Source organism: Parasteatoda tepidariorum, chromosome 4 (genome assembly GCF_043381705.1).
Source record: "Parasteatoda tepidariorum isolate YZ-2023 chromosome 4, CAS_Ptep_4.0, whole genome shotgun sequence".
Lineage (NCBI taxonomy): Eukaryota > Metazoa > Arthropoda > Arachnida > Araneae > Theridiidae > Parasteatoda > Parasteatoda tepidariorum.
Genome location: NC_092207.1, coordinates 80907078 through 80930087, shown reverse-complemented (window position 1 = coordinate 80930087; position 23010 = coordinate 80907078). Strand labels below are relative to the sequence as shown.

Here is a 23010-nt window from a genome sequence, read left to right as displayed (position 1 = left end):
TTCAATCTAGTCAAGTTTTTCAAGAAGATTAAAAAGGAAGAGATAATTTTATTTCTGTCAGACTTAAAACGGAAATTCTAGGGTATACCACTTCAAGAAAAAACTTTTCTAATCACCGAAAATACCTCTCGTATTTTTCGAAACTGATAAAAATAAGATTATTTTCTTCTTTATATGCTCTGCTTCAATAACGTGGTTGTTTAAATTTTATTTTCATTTTAACAAATTGATTACATCCCTTAAAATTGTGCCCTTCCCTTAACAATCATACAATAATGATAATGAGTGATGATACATTGCTTGTCAGATTAAAGCTACGGAATGCACAGTTATTCAGAAACCCAAATCCATACTTCCAGACGCGGCGCAAAGCAATATTGAAAGAAAGAAGCATCTGGATCTGGTGTTAGTACTATAAGAACATGCATTTCATGGTCGCTTAATTTTAGTTTAATTAAGTTTTATAACCAATCACGTCATTAGAATACAAAGGAGCTTCACTGTAAGTATTCCAAATATACTGGTGCTTGTATCTTATCCAATATTTCTATAATGACATGGCTATGGACATTATTCTTAATGCCCTTCAAACATCTATTGTAATTGCGATGCATCATGACGCATGTTAAAACCTGTTCTTACACGCCATTTCAAAGAAGACAGAATATGACATACATTCGTTTGTTCCCAATCACCAACAGATATAAGTTTATTAAGGCGATTAACACTTTGACTATAATTTTAACCTATAAATTGTATCCTATTCATTGCATATATTGTGTTTGTATCCTATCTAATATTTCTATAATGACGTGAACATGGACATTATTCTTAATGCCCTTCAAACATCTATTGCAATTCCGATGCATCATGATGCATGTTAATGCCTGTCCTTACGCGCCATTTCAAAGAAGACAAAATATGACATACATTCGCTTGTTCCCAATCACCAACAGATATAAGTTTATTAAGGCGATTAACACTTGGACTATAAATTTAACTTATAGATTAAATCTTAAGAGCTAACTCTATCTTTTTTGCAGACGACCCTGAAGAAGAAGAAGGAGACAATGTAGTAGATCCTGATCCTAAATACGAGTGCAGCAAACGACATGGCCGATTTACCCACGAAGAAATCTGCAACTACTACTATCACTGCAAAGATGGAAAACCATCGGTCCGCAATTGCCGCAGGGGGAAATATTACGACAGCGATCGGAACATATGTTATGAGGAAGTGGATTGCGGAAAGAGAAAGCCGAAGGAAGGTAAAAACCTTGTCGAAGGTTGTTCATTATAATAGCATCAGGAAATAGTAAGGTATCGGACGCGCATAATTTTCAAATTAAGAATGGCTCATTCTGCAAGCAAATTGGATTAACACCAATATTAAACAACCTTGACATTTTACACAGTTTATGCGAGGCTAAATTAACTACAATTCAAGAAAAAAGTTTAATATTTCAAAATTTTAATTTTTAAAGTATCCTTGGTGAAATATTAAAATTAATTCTGCTTTCTTTTTATGTTTGGTGACTTCAACTCCATTACCAGTTTTGCCTAATTCGTATAATTAATTATATTTCAAAACCAATATTTAAATTGGCCTTTTAAATAGTATTGTTTTTATTCGCTAACAAGTGCATTTTATTAAGAGAAATAAAAATTTACAAAACTTGATATTTTTATGTATTTTTTACTCTTAACTTTAAAACACTCAAGTCAACAAAAATGTTAACTTTTAGAAAAAAGTTTTTTAAATTAAAAATCTTTCGCATACTAATTTAGAAAAATTGCTGAATAAAATAAATTGATTTTTTATTTATTTTCATTATTCAGATTTTAAGTTTCTATTTTAATGTATGAAGAACTATTAACTGGCAAATATATATTAGGAAGAAAATAATCCCATTAAATGTTAAACAAAAGAAAGTTATTTGGATAATTGCTTGTTTTTTCTTTTAAATCTTTCATTCTTTTTCATAAACTAATTTTTAAGAAACTATCCTTTTTGCTTAACATTTTTATAATTCGATTCTTAAATGTTACAAACAAAAGCTAAATTTTATAGTTGACATTGATGTAATAAATTTTAAATAAATAGTTAATTTTCAAAATTTTAATAATATTCGTAACATAATTTTATATTTTTTTAAAAATAAAAAAAATTATCCAAACAAAAGTTTCTTCCAAAAATGACATTGCATGAGTCTTAACGTAATTATGAGTATTATAAATCTAAGGAAGATTATTGCATGAATCTAATAAATATCATATTATGATTTCTCTTGGAGTTTTAATAATTATTATACTCGTATAAACATATTATTGCTTGTATTAATAACAGCTTGTAGCTTGCATTAACATATTATTGCTTGCATTAATATGTTATCAAAACTCTTCAAGAGTAAGTATTATTCAGCACAGTAAGTACTATTCACTTCATTTTTCTAACACATAATATGGATGTTTAGTTTTTTTAATTATCAACGCAGACGTGATTACCTTCTATCAGTTACTTATCACTAACCACATAAAGCTTGTGAGGATAATATCATTTGATTGTATTACACTTAAGTCAATAATTGTGTGCACATCAATAATTCTTTCTAATGAAGACTACCGAAACAAAGAAAATCTTTCTTTTTCAGATGATGTTGTTACCACTCCTAAGCCACGTGAATTCGTATGTCCCACCAAAAGTGGTAAGTATGCTCATCCCCGGAACTGTGGAGCCTACTATACTTGTGAACGAAGTAAGCACAAGCTGGTGCATTGCCCAAAGGGAAAGTTGTACCACGAGAAATGGAGGAGTTGCGCAAATGAAGTGCAAGTATCCTGTGGTAACCGAATTCATCCAGACAGTAAGTTCATTCTAACTATTTACTCTGATCTTTTATTTATATTGCCCTACTGGTTTTTAAAATCATCAATTTCCATAAAGGTTAAGACCACACTAAAATTTTGAGAAAGAAAATGGGATACCTTCAAGTGACGTAGTGTGGGTATCTCGATCCTGATTGGTTGTTAAATCGTGTCATTTGTTTACGTTAGCAACTATTCTTCCTATTCTATTTCGAGTAAGCCAAGCCCGTCAAATATCGATTTTCAAAGTGACACATTCTATATTTACACAAGGATTCTTTCACAAGGATTTCAATTCTTTCAGTATGTATTTCTTACTTAACATAAATGCAGGGTTGAAGCCACGTAAAACATAAATAAAATAATTATGCAACGAAGTTGCCAAGTACACAAAACATAAATATATCACTGTTACAATAAAATGCATAAGCAAATAATAAATCTAACTAAAACATGTAGAGGAGAAAGAATTACATTTCCATTAATTCGATGTGCGATAAGGTGCTGCATTTAATAAACTCCACGTTAATTAACATTCTAACTTATGTGGAGACACTTAGTTAAACTTTAACACGCCATTTTGCTTATAAGCGATCAGCTGGAGCTTACGTCATAGGTCACATGTGTGGGTATCTATGATCCTCTTCTTCTTGAAGAACAAGTACCAAATCGTTCTTGTTTTCTTATCCTTTCTAAATCAGCAATTTATCCAAACTACTTATCCCCACGATTTTTATTGGCTACTACTACCAAAAAAAAATATCTGAGGCTCGAATTCTGAATATTTGTTTAGCCTTTTAAAAACGTATAACCGGTTAGCAGTAAATCTAACTCGTAACTCTACAAGCCTTTGCCAATTTTCTTCAAATATAGAACTGCATTCTTCGCTGTAGTACATAGGATAATTTCGTTTTATTAAACGGGAGTTTAGTTATAAATATTTTTCGTAAATTTCTTTTTTTGAAATTTGTTTTTTTTTTTTTTTTTAATAAAGAACATCGTTTTTGATATAATACAATTTTTTCCATTCTGCTACGGCTTTTTGCACTTAAAATCAGGTTTAACTAAGGGCAACTTCAAAACTGAAAGTACTACTGATGTTTCCACAAACCCTTCTAAAAGAAAAACTTAATCGAAGAGATTCTGCGCATGCACCATTTTATTTTAAACTTGAAACATTATGCGTCTTAAGAATTTTAAATAACTATGAAAAGAAATTTCCCAAAGAAAACTAATTTTCATTCTAAAGCTACACGTAACCTAATTGAGACATATACAATTACATACATCATTTCCATCTTATTTTCGAACCATAACAACATTTGTTGTTGCAAAAAATAAGTCCCGTTTTCGTATCACCGTCATTGATGAATACAAATTATGGAAAAATTTTAAAACACTAGTCCGCTACCCACAATCATCTACGGTTCAATATAAGTAACTCGTTTTATTTTTTAAAAAAAAAATTCTTCTTGTAAAATGGAACAAAAGCAGTTTATTTCTGCATCTCAAAGGATAATCTGGAATTGAAAACATTATAATAATTTTTCTAAGTTTTTCCAAGACAATTTTAAGTACTTTAATAAGTATCAAGTTAACGCCAACTCCACAATATCATGTTTCTCATAGAATTGATTTCATAAGGGAAATTCTAATCGCTGTTACATATAAGAAATTTATTTTATAGCTGAAGCAATTAAAAGAGTTGGAATGAAAGTTAAAGTTCATTCCAGACACATATCTTAATTTTTTAATGAAAAACAGATAACCAAAGCAAGTGTAAAATTTTGCACATTACTTAATCGTTGGAAATTAAGCTTCATGCATCCTTACTCATTTTTTTTTTCTTCTAAGTTATAACTTTTCATGCACAATGCGCAAAAAAATAAGCGGAATAACTTTTGATGTAATGATTTTAGGGCTCAATCTTAATGGATATTACGGATACCCTTAAATAAGTATATTAATAAGTGCAGACGAAATTTTAAGTTGCAGAATTGGACACAAAAACGTTCTTTCTCAGAATAAATATTCCTTCTCTTCGACAGAATTTGATTTCTGAGCCTCAAAATATAGAGGATAGCCTAAATCTAGGAAATATGGTCTCAATAATTTGGTCAGGAGATCGGTTCAAAGTTCTGATCCCTTAATGTTGGGTTTACTTTTTGTGTATTTTACCTTGTCTCGAGAACTTTTTAAGCGAATTAAAAAAATTTCGCAAACAATTAAAAAATTAGTTTATCCAAAGATAATTTCATGCAAAATATAACTTTTAGTAAGCATTCATTATTTTTTATTATTTTATTAAAAAATAGTCGAAAAGATTTGAATTATATAAAAAAAAAAAAGAAAATCTACATCATTTTAAAGAACGTAATTTTAAATGGTACAAAATTTTATTGATATGAAATTTGAGCGAAATCGGTCAAATATTTCCGGAGGAATAAAATATTTTTAAAAAACGACTATTTTAAAAGTCGATTTCTCTAGAACTACTCGACCTATTTCATTAAAAAATTTTATTTTGCCATTTAATGTTGCATACTTCAAAATAACATAAAAAAATTTTACAATTCAAAATTTTTTAAATTTTTATTAAATAAAATACTAAATACTCTCTTAAGTTATACTTTGCATGAAATTATCTTTGCAAAACGAATGTCTTAATTGTGTGCAAAAAGTTTTCAATTCTCGTATAAAATTCTCGTATGACGAAATACGCGAAAAGCAGGCCGACTCATCATCTATTTTTGCTTCAAAGAGCTAACATAAGCACAATACTAACATAACGTTAACTTGTGAACTTTTTTGCTCCCATATTGCTTGATAGGTCAGCTCTGATAGTAGAGGAGTCTTAGCAAAATTAACATTGAGGAGTCAGCTCTCCTAACCAAACTATTGAGACCATATTTCGCAGATTGCGTTTACCCCTATATTTCAGGGATCAGAAATCTGAATCTGTCGCAATAAAGGTATGTTTATTTGGCGAAAATACATTTTTGTGAATGATTTAGTAACTTTAGATATCGTGTTGTTGTTTACGTATGCCTGTTTAGACAGAGGGGATGAGATTGTTCTTGCTTTTCAGTGGCGCCATCTATGGACAAGAATTCGAACTCTGCCACACCGTACATCACACCCGTTTATAGGGCGGACGGCGGACCCATTCATTCTTCATTCATCCACCCCCAATCAAAATATCGTGTGCAATTATTAAGTAAATTATTTGAGGTAACCCCCTTGAACCATTTAAGATTGAATCCTGAAACGTGAAGATCATTAGATTAAAAATTATTCAAGTTTTTTATTTTGCGCAGTGTACACATGCCAATAAATTTGCCATAATTTTAACAGTGACAATTTGTTTTCAGTGGATCCTGATGAAACTAATGATGAAGTGATCAATCCAAATCCAGATTTTCAATGCGAGAGAAATTATGGTCGGTATACTCATGACAAATACTGTGATTGGTTTTATAACTGCCACGATAAAAAATCCTCTCTACGAAAATGCCGCAGGGGAAAATACTATGATTCACATAAAAGGAAATGCATTGACTCCAAGGACGTGACTTGTGACGGAAGAAAACCATCCGAAGGTAACGATAATTTTATTAGGTGTAAAAGGTTTTGTGTGTTAAAGACAAAAGTTAAAAAAGAAAAATTTCATTAGTATTAATTTTAACAAACTGATTCTCATCTCTCCTTGAAATTGTAATAAAACTATTGTGAAATGTTATCGAAGAAAGACCCTTCTACTTGTTTTACTTTAATTACCTTTTGTGTTTGCTAGCGAAGTGAAGATCTTGCTTGCAAATCTCGATCTTCTATTAGCAATACTATAAGAAAACTCTGTGACGTCACGCATTTTTTCCAAGTTATTTTTATATTATTGTATTAGTATCTTTTATGTTAGTATTGTGCTAACATAAGCACAATACTTGTGAACTTTTTTGCTCCAATATTGCTTGATAGGTCAGCTCTGATAGTATAGGAGCCTTAAGCTTCGTATATAGTTGCGCCATTTATTTTTTTCGGTATTTTTTAGGATTTGAACCAAAATATTTTGGAAATTTAAAAAAAAATCAAGTAGATTCTTTGCAAATATTATGATTTTTAAAAATTTTTCCAAGAGATCGTAACAGCGATGTATTTTCAAAAGCACTGAGTTGATATCGAAATAGGAAAACTTGTACCGAACAACATGATTCCTCAAAAAATTGGTTTTCTTAGAACTAGAATAAATCTATTACCATTATTTTGTAAACCTTTTTACTATACATCGTTCTGTCTCTTTGTTTATAGAACATCAAATTATTAATCACTTACAAAATCTAATCACCATGAACTGCTATCTGCAAAAGGCATTTAAAACTTCTCTTTGCAAAAAAAATTTTTTCATTTAACACTAGATTGCCTAAGGAAGTCATTTTGACTGCTTTTAATTTCAATTAGAAAAGCAATGATGTATATAATGACACAATTTCTTAGAATTTTGTACAACATATAAATTTTTATTGTTTATATTAACTAATAACTTGTTATATAACTGTAAAGAATAAAATTAATTTTTTATATTTTTATAAACAAATTTCTTTACCCATTATTCATTCTTTTACAATCCAGTCATTTTGACTGCTTTTGGGCAATATCACTAAGGACATATATACTAAGTTTCAGTCCTTCTACTGTTAAATTTACTGTGAGAAAAGACAATTAAGTGACTTAAGAATGCAATAAAAATGAACCTGACACTAAAAATGCAAAATAAAATAATTTATTTATGCGATAAATTATAAAAGAAGTTATTTAAGCACAAATAAAAACAGCTTGTTTCTTCATAAATTGTTTTCGATTTTTTTTTCCTGTTAATCTCTGCCCAAAGCGGAAATTCCGTAGCAGCATACTTTCTTCGATTCAGCTGTTAAAGTAGCTAAATCTGGTTGTTTAGTTTTATTTCTGCTTATTAATTTGCTCGATATCTTATAAGAAAATAAATTTCACAATTCATAAACTAATTATCTTCAAAATTAATTTTTCCCAAAAAATAATTTTAAATTTTTGTGGCTGTGATATTCGAAAAACACGCATTTGCTGATTGTATATATCTAAATACAACTATATTGTGATAGTGATGCGACAACGTGATTATACAGGGTAGTTTATAAAGAAGTATACAATTTCAATGCACAATAAATTAAGAACAATGTAAGATGTTATATGTTGCCAACAGCATAATTGTATGGGAATATTTTAAGTTTTATCAGCGACAGTCGCAGATGTTCTACGCGTGATCCCTTATGTCACACGGCTCAAATCTAGTCTGTAATCCATTTCGGTTCAAACTACTGTTAATGTAACTGTATCAAATACATTGATAATGGCTGTGATACGCTGTTTCAGCTCCTATAGAAAAACAGGAAGAAGATGGACAAATACCTTGTCCTTTAAGTAAACCTGCAAGAAGAAATCACAAGGTGTTAGAGATTAGGTTCGGACTTATGGGTGGTAATTGGGAGACATGTTGCAGTCCACGGTTCGCCAAATCCATGAGAGAGGTAAGGTAAACTCACACGCATACCCTCCAATTGAAGAATGAAGTTGCCAATGTCTTCCTGTGAGCCATGATGGCTCTGGTGATAGAGCGTTCGCCTACCAATGAGGTGAACCGGGTTCGAATCCCAGCGATGGTTGGTCGAAATGAATTCCGCGTCCGACTTGCATCAACCACAGTGCTGACTTAAAAAATATCCTGAGTGGTAGACGGCTCAAGGGTCAGAGTCCCCTTGCCATCAGGCTAACCGTGGGAGGTTTTCGTGGTTTTCCTCTCCGTATAACGCAAATGAGGGTTAGTTCCCGAAAAAAAGTCCTACACGAAAGCAAATTACTCCCAATACTTGATCCAGGAGTTCACGTGTCTTCTGGATTGGGTTAAAAATTACATGGCTACAGAGTTGAACTTAGCAGTCGTAAACCCGAAAAATTGGATCAGCTGTTCAACGATGATTATAAAATAAAAATCTTGCAACTCTGGCATCAACCAAAGAGTTAAGATAATAAAAAAAAGTGGCTTCCTTGACAGTTTGGTCTTGGAAAAAAGAAAGAGCTGAACACTTTCTTTCTGGACACTGCGCACAGAACACATTTACCTTGGACAAATCTCGCAATTTGAGATTCTCTGTTCTCCAAAAGCGAGCATTTTGCTTGTTTACCGTCCCATTGACGTGAAATGTAGCATCATTTGGTGAAAACTAAACGTAATTGATCACTATTGATGGACTTAATTCATATATCTCAACATACGTTAGGGGCGAAAATGGATTACCTGCTCGATGTGTGTCGTGCTGTTAAGTGGTCACACATACAACAACTGTAACTGTCTCAAACAAGATTTTAATTTCATACAATTCTGTTGCAGATAACATATAATATCATGCATTGTTCTTGATTGTTAGTGCATTGAAACTGTATACTTCTGTTAGAATCACCCTATATTGCACATAGTATTGGCAATCTTTTATGTGACTAAAAACTAGTAGTTGTTTAAAATTTTAAAGTACGCATAATATCTGTAAACATATTTATGTATTTTTCAGATCGAGAAGTGAAGACCACCACTGGTAAAATGATTTTACATTTTATATTTTGTTTTAATTTATTTGAAAATCATAAACGTTAAACTTTATGAAAGCAATTTATTTAAAAGTAATTCAGTAATATATAAAAGAATAATGCATACTCTTTGCTTAAATTAAGGACTTCCCAAAAAACGCAATTGTCAGAAGCCCCAAATGGGCATGAATTAGGATAGCAAAAGCGTAACGGAGATTCTCTAAAACCTTGATATTTTGGAATCACAAATTCTTGAAACTTAAAATGCTTTAAAAAATCTGGAAAAATTCATACTTACAAAAAAGACAGTTTATAAGAGAAATATAAAGAGAACTCACTTTAACGATTTCGGCTGTGAAGTCCATCTTCTGGCTTGAAAAACGCCAGAAGAGTGACATTTTGTATGCCAGGAGTGTGAAATTTACTGCAACAAAGTTCTAAAGACAAATTTAGACTTAAGAAAATTCTTTTATGACGTAGAACCATCACATTTTAAGAAAATGTTGTGACGTATAATAGAAAATAATCACGTATAATGTTTAGTATAAAATAGTCAGGTGAATCTGATCTTCAGAGCACTTTATCAATCCCACAGAATCGAGGAAATAAACAGCGAAAACTCGGCAGAAACTAAATATTCACGCTTTTCTAACTGTTAGAATTTTCTCGGAAAAAAAGGTTAAATAGCAACTTATTTGACTGTTATTTTACCATATTCAAATAAAACAGTCAAATAAGAATAAATAAGATGATATTCAAACTGTTAACTGGGAGAGAACCGTTCATTAACACCGTTAACCTAAAACTGTTAAACAAAACGTTTTTCGCTTTAATTAGGCCCACCTAACTTTCCTTGTAGCTGGGTACATATTAATGACGAGAGGGCTAATCTATATCGGGGATTCGAGTCACAGCGTTGACACCACAAAATCTCCTCCATTTTCTTCAACTCAGAAAAGGTTTCCAATATCCTGCACTTCCCAATTTGTTACCATGGACTATAAGAATACGATACTCTCATTCACGCATAAATGGCAGAACCAAAAAACTGCTTAACACAAAAAAGTCTAGTATTCCCTATCTATTACAATCGAGTGTTAACATTGATGAAACAAGCAGATACACAAATTAAATTGAATTCCACGGTTCTCAACCACTACCTAAGTCATATGTCCATTACCTAACGAAAAGCCTAGCTCCAATATCCAGTTAAATTACTTTTTTTGAGGTTTTGAAATCTTGCTAGTTGTAAATGGTTACATTAGCCAGTTGTAAAAAATTTTAAGCTAACTTAAAAAACGCATTTTTTATAGTTTGGTTTTAACATAAACATGGAAAAAGGAGCACAATACTTTAAAGAAAAAGAAAAATGTTTCTAAAAAAAGTATTGCCTACGTGAAAAATTAACTTTCTTTCAAATTAAATTAATACTTACAAAACATTAGCTCGAATGTAAGGCTTGGTTGGAGGTAAAATCTCTTACATAGTTATGAATTCTGACAATCAAAGGTTGTTAAGACCATAACAGTTTATAGACAATTTAATACATGAGGTTTCTTTGGTCGGTGGGATCTCCCGTTTCCCGAACACGAGACCAACGTCCTATCAGTCAGGTTATCCAGGCCCCAGAGTGGTTATCTTTTACTTGTTAGTTGGTTGAAATTAAATATTCATAAAATTGAAACTTATTTTTAATGAAATTTCTGAAACTCTACATAAAAATTCGTGACGCAAAAATGTTTGGATATTTTGTTAAGAGGAAAGTCTACAGAGAAATATATTTCTGTTCGGACGCACATGTAGCATTTACCTTAGACCGGTCCAAAGTACAACATTGACACTGGTCCAAGATACAAGTATGCACTTTTTTTTGGTAAACCTAACAAAAAGAAAAAGTTGGTATTTTATCTCATAGAGAATGGAATTTTGGTATTTATCATTATTAAGGCTAAGTTCTATAGGATTTTATTTTCCAATCAAATTGATTGAAAAAGTTACGCAGCAACTATAAAATCAAACAAAAAAGTTATTAAACACTTGACTGAAAAACTTATATTGGCTCCTAACACAACAGATGGAACTTGCTATTACAGTTATCAACAACTTATACTAAATGCAGAATTTCACCCTTTCGATGATCGAAATAAATGTGATCCAAAAGTACAACACTCTCCCCTACTCAGCATTTCTACGTTAATGAAATGTGTAAAGGTAGGCATATCGTGCACAACAATTAATATTACAATATATTGTATTTTATGCCAAATAAAATTATTTTTTAAAACGAGATATGCAAGTTAATAAGGATATAATTTAGGTTTCAATTTTTTTTTCACAAAATAATAAATTTAAGTACACATTTGTTAAAAAATAAATTGGTATAAAGTTGGTAATCGAGATAGGCTGCATAGGGCACATAGATGAATAGCAACATAAGACAAATCTCTTTATCAATAGCACATACTTTCTTTGTTAGCGTGTAGTTAGTCATAGAGGTAGGAAGTACGCTGGTGTCTGCCTTGATTTTCAAATTGATTAAAAATGTTTAAGTTTGAAAACTGTATGGAAATTAAAACTGCCTTAAACATGGTTCTTAAAGTCTTGGAAATTTAAAAAAAAAATTTTAGACATTCTAAATTCGAAAAGTATTAAGGAAGGGGAAAATCGTAATTTATTCGAATATAACTGAGCAGAGAGAAGAGAGTGAAAGGCTCTAAACATGGAACTGGCTCCCCAGACACATGTAATAAAAACTTCTAAAAAAATGGTCACTAATTGATAAAAACTACAAACATGAACTGAAAATAAAATAAAATGTACAAATAAATATCAGTGTGCCTACTTTCATTAACTGTCAAAGAAATAAACAAAATATTTCTTAACAAAACTTTTGTCTATTTTCAGAATTAGAGCCTGAAATATCAACAGGTAAATAAAATTTTCTCTCGATAAGTATTCGAAATATTTTGATATTTTATTCTTTAGATAAAATTCATTGATTTAAGCTACTAACTATTTTTATTTAATTTTTAGAGACGATAACAACGCTTGCCCCATTCGTGTGTCCTAAAAAGGAGGGTAAATTTCCTCACGAGAGAGATTGCAGTAAGTTTTACGACTGCAAAAAAGGAAAACACAAAGAGCACAAGTGTCCGAAAAACCAACTCTTTGATGACAAAAAATGGAAATGCGAGCCAGATAAGCATGCCAAGTGTGGAAGCAGAGTGCATCCTGATAGTAAGGCCATCTTTTATTTTTAATACTTTATCTTTATTTGTGCTAAATTTCAAACTGTCTTACATTGGTTATTTTTTTAAATTTGCCCAATATCAATGATAAGTTAAATGAGTTAATTGGTTAATATAAATTCAGTTTTAAATTTATATTTTATACCAAAAACTAACATCTAAAGATGAGATAATTTTCAAATGTACTTAATGTACTTAAAATACTTAAATGTACACTCCCGGGCCTGCCTAAAACGTTTGTCCCGAAAATGGTCGATAATATGAAAAATCAATCAAAGGAAAAATGGAAACAGAATGTTACACATTTTGCTACCCTCTGCTTATTAACTTTCAGGAAGCTTTAAAATTAGTTGAAAAGTTTGTCAACAGATGGTGCTGCTGACTGAAAAACTATTAAACATTGTTTACTTCTGCGCATTAGATCATTCCGAATAAAATCTTTGCTGGGTCATCAATTAATTTTAATCACAACTACACCATGTCACGGTTATTTTAAAAGCATTGTTTCAGAATTTTTAAACTTGGCAACTCTGTTACAAAACTTGCATCTAATTGTGGAATTTGGGGGAAAAGAACAACTGGTATTCTTAGTAGATCGCATAAAAACGGAATTTTCTATATTCTTTTGGTTAATTCAACTAAATAGTTGAGCTGTTTCTTAGGATTAAACACTCTTTCATTTAACAAGCACAATTTACAATTTTTAAAATTCTGAATACAGAAGATGCGTCATAACGCAACACTATCTGGTGAGAAATCTAAAGCGTAATATCCCGAGTGGGAGGAAAGAAAGTTCAGATTCGATTACGCATGCGTGATATAATAGTTAACATACATAACCTCAAACGGCTAAGTACACCACAATAGTAATAATTTTGTAAAAATTATTAACTTGAAAAAACTCTGGAAATTCGCAATCCCAGAAATATGGCCTCTTTGTAAGATATGATCTCGCATTTCACCATCTCGGTAACTTCTTAGGGGTTTTCTGTTTCAGAAATTTCAAAAAACTGATTTTTTATTGTATTTTTCGATATCTGATACTATGGGGTATATGTGAGCGTTTTGCCCGGAAAGTGTATGATATCGTTGAAAAAAGCGATCATCAGAATTGTCGTTCCGCATCGTCGAGGACTCACCGACAGAGCATGAGGCAATCAATGTAGGAAGCTATCTGACATATATTCGAATACCTGTCAAATGACAATTTACTGGATGGATGAGTCGGCGTGAACCCTAAAACAATAAGAAATCGCTAAATTCGCTTATCTGGTCGTTTTCGTTAAAACGAAACAAACGAAATTGCTAATTATTTGGCCACGGTAATGCTCAACGACGGTTTCATGCAGGTAAGCAGCATAGTGGGCGTCGTGGATATTCGAATTGGCAACAGAACGTTTGGAGTTTACAAAAGGTGCAACGGAAATCACCTCGTACGCTCGAAGCCAGATTTGCATCAAAAAAGCCAGATCTGCTGCCCAAGAGAAAGCAGAGCACGTCGACGAAATGCATCAGTTCGAGGAAGAAGAAATGCTGTGTGGTGTATCACCTTTTGATGATAAATACCCTAAAACCGGGAGGAAACGTCAAAAAAATACTTTGCACACAATTTCTCAAAAAGCCTGTTTTTTTGTGTTGGGCGTTGGGATAGCAGAAAAACTACTCGATAGATTTACATCACTTTGGAAATTGATGTGACTTTGGTTGGAATCAACGAAAGTTAAGCATTCTCCGAAATTTCGATGACATTTTTCTACGTTTAAATGTCAAAAAAATTTATTCGTGCTAGTTTCTTTTTTGAAAAATCACTGCCATTTTCTAAAAAAAAAATAACATTTTTGCAGATTTTTTTTTGTTTCAAACCATAGCTAAGCAACTACAGGGTTGCCACAGACTACTAAAATGCTACTATTTTCGGCCTTAGGTGACTATGGCGACTTTTTTTGCCTGAAAAGGCTAAAAAAGCAACTATTTTCAGGAATAGGCGACTATTGGGACACTTTTCTACTCTTAGCGAAGTTTTTTCGCAAAAATGAACGATACTTTTCAGAACGTTAATAAAAGAAAGCAAACTTTTATACAATCATTTATGTCCAAAAAGCCAAATATTTAAATTTTCATTAGATTTTATAAAGTACTTGTTATATTTTCTCTCTGAGGGGCAGATTTGTTATTTTTAATTGTTTTTTCCTTCTATTAACATTCATATTTTATTGTAATTCGACTTTTATTTAGGTACCTATTTTCTAATATGTATACCTTTTATGTTTGCACAAAACTTTTTTTAAATTGGAGCACAGTATTTGACAATTAATCTATAATTTAAGTTATTTGGCTACTATTTTTGAGAAATTTTGTTCCTGTTCAGGCAACTATTTTCATTGAGGCTACTAAAAGCAACTATTTTTGTTCATTTTTTACTGCGGCAACCCTGCAATTACATAATCGTTATTTGTGAATTTTTAATCTCATCTGTTTCAGACTATACAGAATGAAGATCAAGCTGCACCAGTCCATCGGTTCCTGGCGTGCATTGCCATCATTCCATCATTTATCACATGTTAATTTATAATTATTTCTGGCTAGAAAGTATTTAAAATCTATCCGAAAGAAAGAAAACCATAAAATAATTATACAACTTATCCTTCTATTTCACTGAAAATGCTAAAAATGAGACTCAAGTCAGACCTCTAGGCAAGAAACCTTAACTAAATCAAGATTTTTCTTAAGCACAATTATGAAACTCGTAATAATCCCATGCAAAAATTCATTTTTGATTACTTAATTTATTTTTACTATTTAATTTAATAATCATTGAAACAATTTTGAATTATAAAGTATACAAATTTTTACAATCCTCTTATTTATTAACCCAAAATTTAAAGGCAATCGGTAAGATGGATCTTAAGTTAAAACATTTTGAATAACGTGTTTTTTTTTCCTTTTTAATTAAAGACGGATCTTTGAACAACATTTTTTTTCTGAAAATTAAAACATTGTTAATTTTTGAGTTTATATCTCATAGCATTCCACTGGCATAACCAAATGCATTTTGTTAAGTATTTACAAACTAATTTTTCTTAAACTCTTTGCAGTGTTTCCTGATGACCCTGATGACGAAATTGTTGAGCCGGATGTTCCAGACTACAACTGCTACAATCACGGTAGATGGGCTCATGAAGAATATTGTAACTTGTATTACAACTGCCACGATTATAAACCATCTTTGCGTAAATGCAAGAAAGGAAAATATTTCGACTCTTATAGGAAAAAATGTTACGATGAAAAAGATGTTAACTGTGGCGACAGAGAAAAACCAACTGGTAAAAATATTTTTTTAAATTTTAAATACACATGTAATTTTTCTATAACAGTCGTTGAACAGCCGACCCAATATTTTGGATTTTCGACTACTAATGTTCAACTCTGTAGCCTTGTAATTTTGAACCCAATCCAGAAGACAAGAGAACTCCTGGATCAGGTATTTGGAGAAATTTGCCTTCGTGGAGGACTTTTTGTTGGAACTAACCCGCATTTGCTTTACGTGGAGAGGAAAATAACGAAGAAACTCCACGGGTAGCCTGACGGAAAGGGGATTCTAACCCAAGATCCGTCTACCACTGATAATTTACGTCAGCTCTGTGGTCAGTGTGAACTGGGTGCGGAAATCGTATCAACCAGTCATCGCTGGGATTCGATGGAAAGTAAAGCAAATACTCCATTCCCTGAGCCACCATGAATCACACTTGTAAATTTCTATAATCAATTCCTCATTGATACAAATATTTTTTTTTTCATTTTAGTAACTAGATTTAAAATAAGATTTCCCACTATGCCTAGGCATCATGCTATTTACCTATGGCTAATCAATAAAATTGTAATTCACCTGCCTACATTTTTGTTTAAATTTGTATAAATATGAAAAACTTTTCCAAATTTTTAGTAAGTAATGCTCAAATTTTATGAAATACATCATATCAAACATTAAAAAATATTAATGCATGAATTTTACAGCAAGTAGCTTGTACAAATATGTGTTATACAATGTTTAATGGTTTGAAATTAATAAAAAAAATAATTGAATAGCAGTAGTCTTATAAATGTTCAATTTTATTGCAGAAAAACTATTTTTAAAATTCAGTAAAAGTAAGTTTTTTTTCTTTTGTAATCATTTAATTTTTTATTCAACATATAAAAATGTAATTCCAATTTGAAAAAAAAAAAAAAGGAAAATCTCAAAAAAAACACTTTATCGATAATAGCGTTGAATAATACTCTTTTCATTATAATTTATTAAAACACTATTGATTTATCAGTTTTGTAAATGTATCCAGTTACTAATTTACTAATTTATCAAATGAACAAATTACAACAGAAACTATTCCAACAGAGATAATTGGTAAGTTTAAAAGTAAAAACAAAAAATTATTTTCTTTACATACAGTTGCGTGCTAAAGTCTCCTGCAAGTGTAAAATTTATAACTTTTCACGCTGTTTATTTGAGCTGCTATTATGTTTCCGCTGTTCTTTAAAAGATCCTGAAATCTTATATAAGTGGCATATAGAGCTGTGGAGGCTCAGGGCACTCGCCTTCCAATGAGGTGAACCGGGTTCGAATCCTGGCGATGGCAGGTTGATTCGAATTCCGCACCCACCTCGCACCGACCGCAGCGCTGACATGAAATATCCTCAGTAGTAGACGGATCATGGGTTAGAGTCCCTTTGCCGTCAGGCTAACCGTGGGAGGTTTTTTCTCGTGATTTCCCTCTCCACGTAACGCAATTGCAGATTAGTTGCATCAAAAAAAGTCAAATTTCTCTTAATACTTGATCGAGGAGTTCCCTTGTTTTCTGGATTGGGTTCAAACTTGCAAGGATTCGGAGTTAAACATTAGTAGTCGTAAACTGAAAATTCAGTTGGCTGTTCAACGACAGTAATAAAAAAGTGGCATATAAAACTCCTCTGTTTTAAATACAATAGACTGTTTTGAAACATATGAAATTTTTATTTTACAATCAAATAAAATCGTTTAACACGAATTTTCGTTTAAGACAACAACAAAAAAGCTTCCCTGTCACGCTAACTTGAGCAACAATTTTAAATAAATCCTTTAATGCGAACATACAATACCCATTTAGTTTTATCCCATTTAGGACGAAGCACATATTACACTTACTGAAACAAAAACTCTTCATTGCGTTCTTATTTGCAAACTAATCACTTTTCTTCATTGAAAAAGAGAAATAAATGCATTTTTTTCTCGAACTAAGGTAGCAATCGGGGTTATGATTGCAATAGGTGACGTAACCAACTGAACTCAAGATGAGCCATAACGATGAGTTGAGTAGTGTCGATCGACGAGTTGACTCTGAAAAAATTTATTAGCGAGCTTTACCTTTACTTACTAGCACTTTAATTATTAGTATTGAAGTTCCAGTTGCTAAAATAAAAAAGGCCTCTTTATTTGGATACCATGCTGAATGTTTTATGTGACGGTATTTTACTTCTGTTAATATGAAAGGATTCATATTATTCTACTTCGGTTAATATGAAAGAATTCATATTATTCTACTTCGGTTAATATGAAAAGATTGTTGACCCCCCTATAACATCTTCATAAGAGCTTGGCGGCATTTTTTAATCGCCATCATATTAAAATCACTGCATACTAATTTAAGTCTGAACTTCTTTAAACTTTTGCTGAATAAAAACTTTAATTTTGTCGAGACTCAATCTAACAGTTGTAGTCTCGGATTAGAATATCTAAGACGAAAGGTTTAGCTGTGGTCAACTTGAATATAGAAAAAAATTTTGATTGTAAAGAAATAAAGATTTTTTAAATTTCGGTGGTTCCAAAAGTAAAAAAGACAGTTCTTATCTTATCACTCCTGAGATATAAAAAAAATACGTCCAGGTAAAATGTTTTTTAGTGGTTTATTTTACAAATGCCATTTTAATTACTTCGATTTATTATTAATTTCTATTTATTATTCAAAATTACAAAGTTGAATGTCTGTCCAAACTTTTTGGTCAAACGATACCCTCACTTTATTAATTAGAAACTATGACTTATTATTCGTCATATTTTAATCCGGTTCGCAATTCCAAAATTATTTTCAAACGTTTGCTTTTCCATGTCCAAATGCAATATATTATTTTATATACTCAAATAATGATTTGCGGGAGCAGAGATGGAACAGTGGCTAAAGCACTAAGAGTCATTGTGAGGGACAGAAGTTCATACCCCGGTGATAGCTTTTCTAGGAAGTAAGGTGATCGCTATGCAGTGATGACTACAATGCTACAATTATACCGTTGGTGAAACTGCGGAACCTTAATCTTCCTTTCCCCTGTCCCCTAACAGGTTGTTGCGCGAATACTTTGCTAACATTGATTCGCGTAGAAGTGTTGTGTTACATTTATTTGATTTAACACAAATGGAAAATAATTATTTCTAACTCAGATATGATATCCGCCGTTTTTCTATTGATTAAAAAGTAAGTTATAAGAAATAAAGGAATATATTGCTTTTATAACGACATCATCTTCTCGTAAATTAGTATGAAAAAATAAATAACCATCTTTTTTTTAAAAAAAAAATTTAATTATTTATTCGTATTTTACAAATTTGTAGCGTATTTTAGTATAATGTGCAGCAAAATAAAAACTAAAAATGAATATCACACACTAGACAATAAAAAACTCTTGCAGTACACGTTATTTTCGCTAATAAATAACTTACTCAGAGATAAGAGCGCAAATCAAATAGTTTACCTACCTTTTATTACAGAATATTGCATATTGTGTCTTTTTTATGTATCATGTGTTCTGTATTGCATTGCTTTAGTACTTTGGTCTTGAAGTACTTAATTTGCTTATTTAAACGATTTGAATTGATACGTATTAGGTGCATACCAAATTAAACAACCAGCATAAAAAGTTCGTATCAATTATACAAATTATCATTCATTAAGCATGGGAAATAATGAATATTTTTTTCTAGAGCCAACTACGTCTCCAACAACAGTTACAACAACAACTGAATCTATTCCTACTGAAACAGAAGACAAAGGTAAATTAAAACACTTTTACTGCAATTATTATCATTATTAATTTGTAATTAACATTTGCAATCATTATTGTTTTCATATATTCGCTGTATACTAAATCTATTTTAGTATATCTTTCGAAGGTTACTGCTAGAATTCAAACACCATTGCTATGGTGTCATAATGATTACATTAATTACACAAGATAGTCTTTCAATTGAAAAAAAAAAATTTTGGGACTATGTAAAATTTACAAGACATAAGTCAATCTTTTCACACTTAACAAGTCATTAATCTAGTCTAGTGTTTCCCAAACTTATGCGTATCCTTTCTAAATTTTTCGTAACGCTGTGTACCACTAATAAAAAATGAATGTATTTTTTTACTATAAAAAAATTGTTCAAAAGTTAAAAATCACAATTGGCTGTTGACACCACTAATTATTAACTGTTAACTCTGCAAAAAATAGCTAATAGAAAAATACGTAATCGTAAATTTTCATGGCTAGCTTTGTTTTTAAATTAAAGTTTTTGAAATTTTCGTTTGTTGCAAGATATTTCGCATAAGAACGTACCCCTGGGGGTACGCGTACCACACTTTGGGAAACACTGATCTAGTCCAACTAAATAAAGTGGTTTCTAAAAGGGTTGCTGAGTCGGAGTTGAAATCGAAATAATTTACGCTACTCCGACAAATTAAAAGTTAGGTCTTGTAGATTAAAAGAGGGTAAAAAATAAATTTTGATCTTACACAAATTATTTAGATAAATATTTATAATTATGTAAACAAAAATATCACTCTAATAAATGTTATGAAAATTTTTCAAATTATGACACATCACAAACTTAATTGCATTTTAACAGTTTTGAGCCTATGAACAGAGTTAGTAACCCCCTCACGCCTCTATCACAATGACGGGATGAAGTTTTCCCTTCTATTTCTCGTGCCCATCATTATCCAACCATGACCAAGCACCTAGCCCCATTTTTAGGGCTCTATATTTTAAAGGCCTCGTGGTAAGAATGCCACATAATTTTGACTCGAGCCAGACGACGTGAACAGCGACTGAGCTGGTACCCCTCTCTCCAAACTTCCTCAGAGAAATTTTCAGCCACAACAAATTTAGCGTGCACGTTGATGCGTATGCAATCCGGTCGTTTTTCGCGGCCATCAGGATCGAACTCAAAACCCCTAGCTCTCCAGCGAGAGGTGTGAGATATGCCTAAACCAACTGTGTCACCCTAGCGCTCTTTTCTCACGCCTATATTGCTCCCTGGCTTGAGTTTTTAAAAAAACTATAAAAGTGAAACACCAGGAAGAATAAAACAATTTATTTCTTAAGCCCAGAATTTATTTCTCAATATATACACCAGATAGCAGTACCGGATTATTTGTAATGTGTTTAGAGATAGTTAGCTTTATTTAGTCTAGTTATCAGCACTCATCAAATATAAACTCAAAAATTAGCCCAAAAACTAAAAAAACTATGAATATATTGTACATGCACTTTTATATGATGTTCTTGAATAAAAAAATATAGACACTTATAAAACCGTTTTATTCAAAATAATGCGACAGTTAAGGGGTTAGAAAAGAACCCGGAAAATTAATTGAAGTTATCTTTTACTTTAAAAACTCCCAAAACAAACTTATTTAGCTTAGCTATTAAGCTATTGAAAAATATGCAAATGAATTTAAAAATACCGTAATGTAATAGTTTCCAAGTTCATGAAAATTCACTAAATAATTTTTGACATAAGACGTTTATATGTGTGAGTCTGAGATATTGGTAATTAGCTACTATTCCGTTTCTGTACAATTTCAAATATGGTATAAACATATATATTTAGAAATGTATTTATTCAACTGCTATATTGTAATACAAAATGTAATTCTAAATGAAGTGCATTTGATGATGCAAATGAGCATTAAAAAAAATAGAAGTACGGGGTGCGCCAAAAAATAGGACAAATAGTTTTTAATATAATTTAATTAAAAATAAATAAATTAACAAATGCAACAAATAATGATAAAAATAGACGTCCACTAATTAATGAATTTAATTACTTTCAAAGTAGCCACCTTTTGCAACGATTCAGAGGCACAAACGCATTTTGAAATTTTCATTAACACAATAGAAAGACTGAAACTTAATATATACCTATATTCCCCTGAAGCAGTAAAAAAAATTGGATTGTGAAAGAATAACTATTGTGTAAAAAAAATTTCAAAATTAATTTTTAATATTTTTTATAGTATTCACAATTATATAGCAAGTTATTAGTAAATATTAATAAAAAAAGATTATATGTTGTACAAAAAAGTCTCACGATTCTAAGAAATTGTGTCATTATATACATCATTATTTTTCTAATTGAAATTAAAAAGCAGTCATAATGACTTCCTTGGGCAATCTAGTGTGCTAATAAACCACAAGTCTTCTTCTTTTAATCTATCTCATTCCCGTTGAAGCGAGTACTTTAGATAGTCCAAACTTTAGTGGGGTTTAGTGCAGGTTGCCGAGGTAACTCATTAAGCAACAACTAAACAACTAAATTAACGAATCTTTTGCTTGATATTCTAAAAAAAGTCACACAAAAAAATACGCAAACTGAGAGATATAGTTTATTTTATAATTAAACTGGTGGACAAAAAGAAATGACGCAAATTAAAAAGAAATTAGTTAACTTCTACTCTGTGATTCAATAACTTTGTATGAGTTTTTTTTTATTTTTTGCCGCACCTTGTATCTAGTGCTTGAAATTAACAAATATTTAATTCCAATTACCGACTTACCACAGCTCTGACATTAAGGTGTAGAAATCTTTTAATTTAGTGGAAGGTATTTTGCAGGTGACATTAATGATGAGTCAAAAATTTAAATATTGTTCAAATGTAGGGTAAACTAACCAGTGAAGGAACACTTAAGCTTCGCTTGCCTTTTAAGAAATCATATTAATTTCAAAATCCGTAATTTTAGTTAAATGACAGTGTCAACATATTTGTTACTAATTGCAAATTATGTAAAAAAAATTGTAGAGAACTTACATAATATTGTTTTAAAGTTTTGGAGGTTCAAATAACAAGTAGTAAGAAGACCAAGTGAAGGAACAGCTCTTACCAGTGAATGAACACCCAGTGAAGGAACACTTAATTTTGGTTATTTTTTAATGCTCTTTATGAATTTATAAGCCATACAAATATTTAAAAACAAGCCTATTCTTGAAATTATAACA

At 31.2% G+C, this 23010-nt stretch overlaps 1 protein-coding gene across 1 annotated transcript in view; it reads left to right on the top strand.

The window, feature by feature from the left end:
* The window catches only part of LOC107446911 (serine-rich adhesin for platelets), a gene marked incomplete in the record, with an annotated part of 64167 nt that overhangs the window by 14580 nt on the left and 26577 nt on the right, over positions 1-23010 (top strand). Inside the window, 8 exon segments of the mRNA XM_071180113.1 lie at positions 1044-1268; positions 2652-2864; positions 6237-6464; positions 9462-9485; positions 12382-12405; positions 12511-12714; positions 15821-16048; positions 19729-19797. Coding sequence (XP_071036214.1) covers positions 1044-1268; positions 2652-2864; positions 6237-6464; positions 9462-9485; positions 12382-12405; positions 12511-12714; positions 15821-16048; positions 19729-19797 — 1215 coding nt within the window.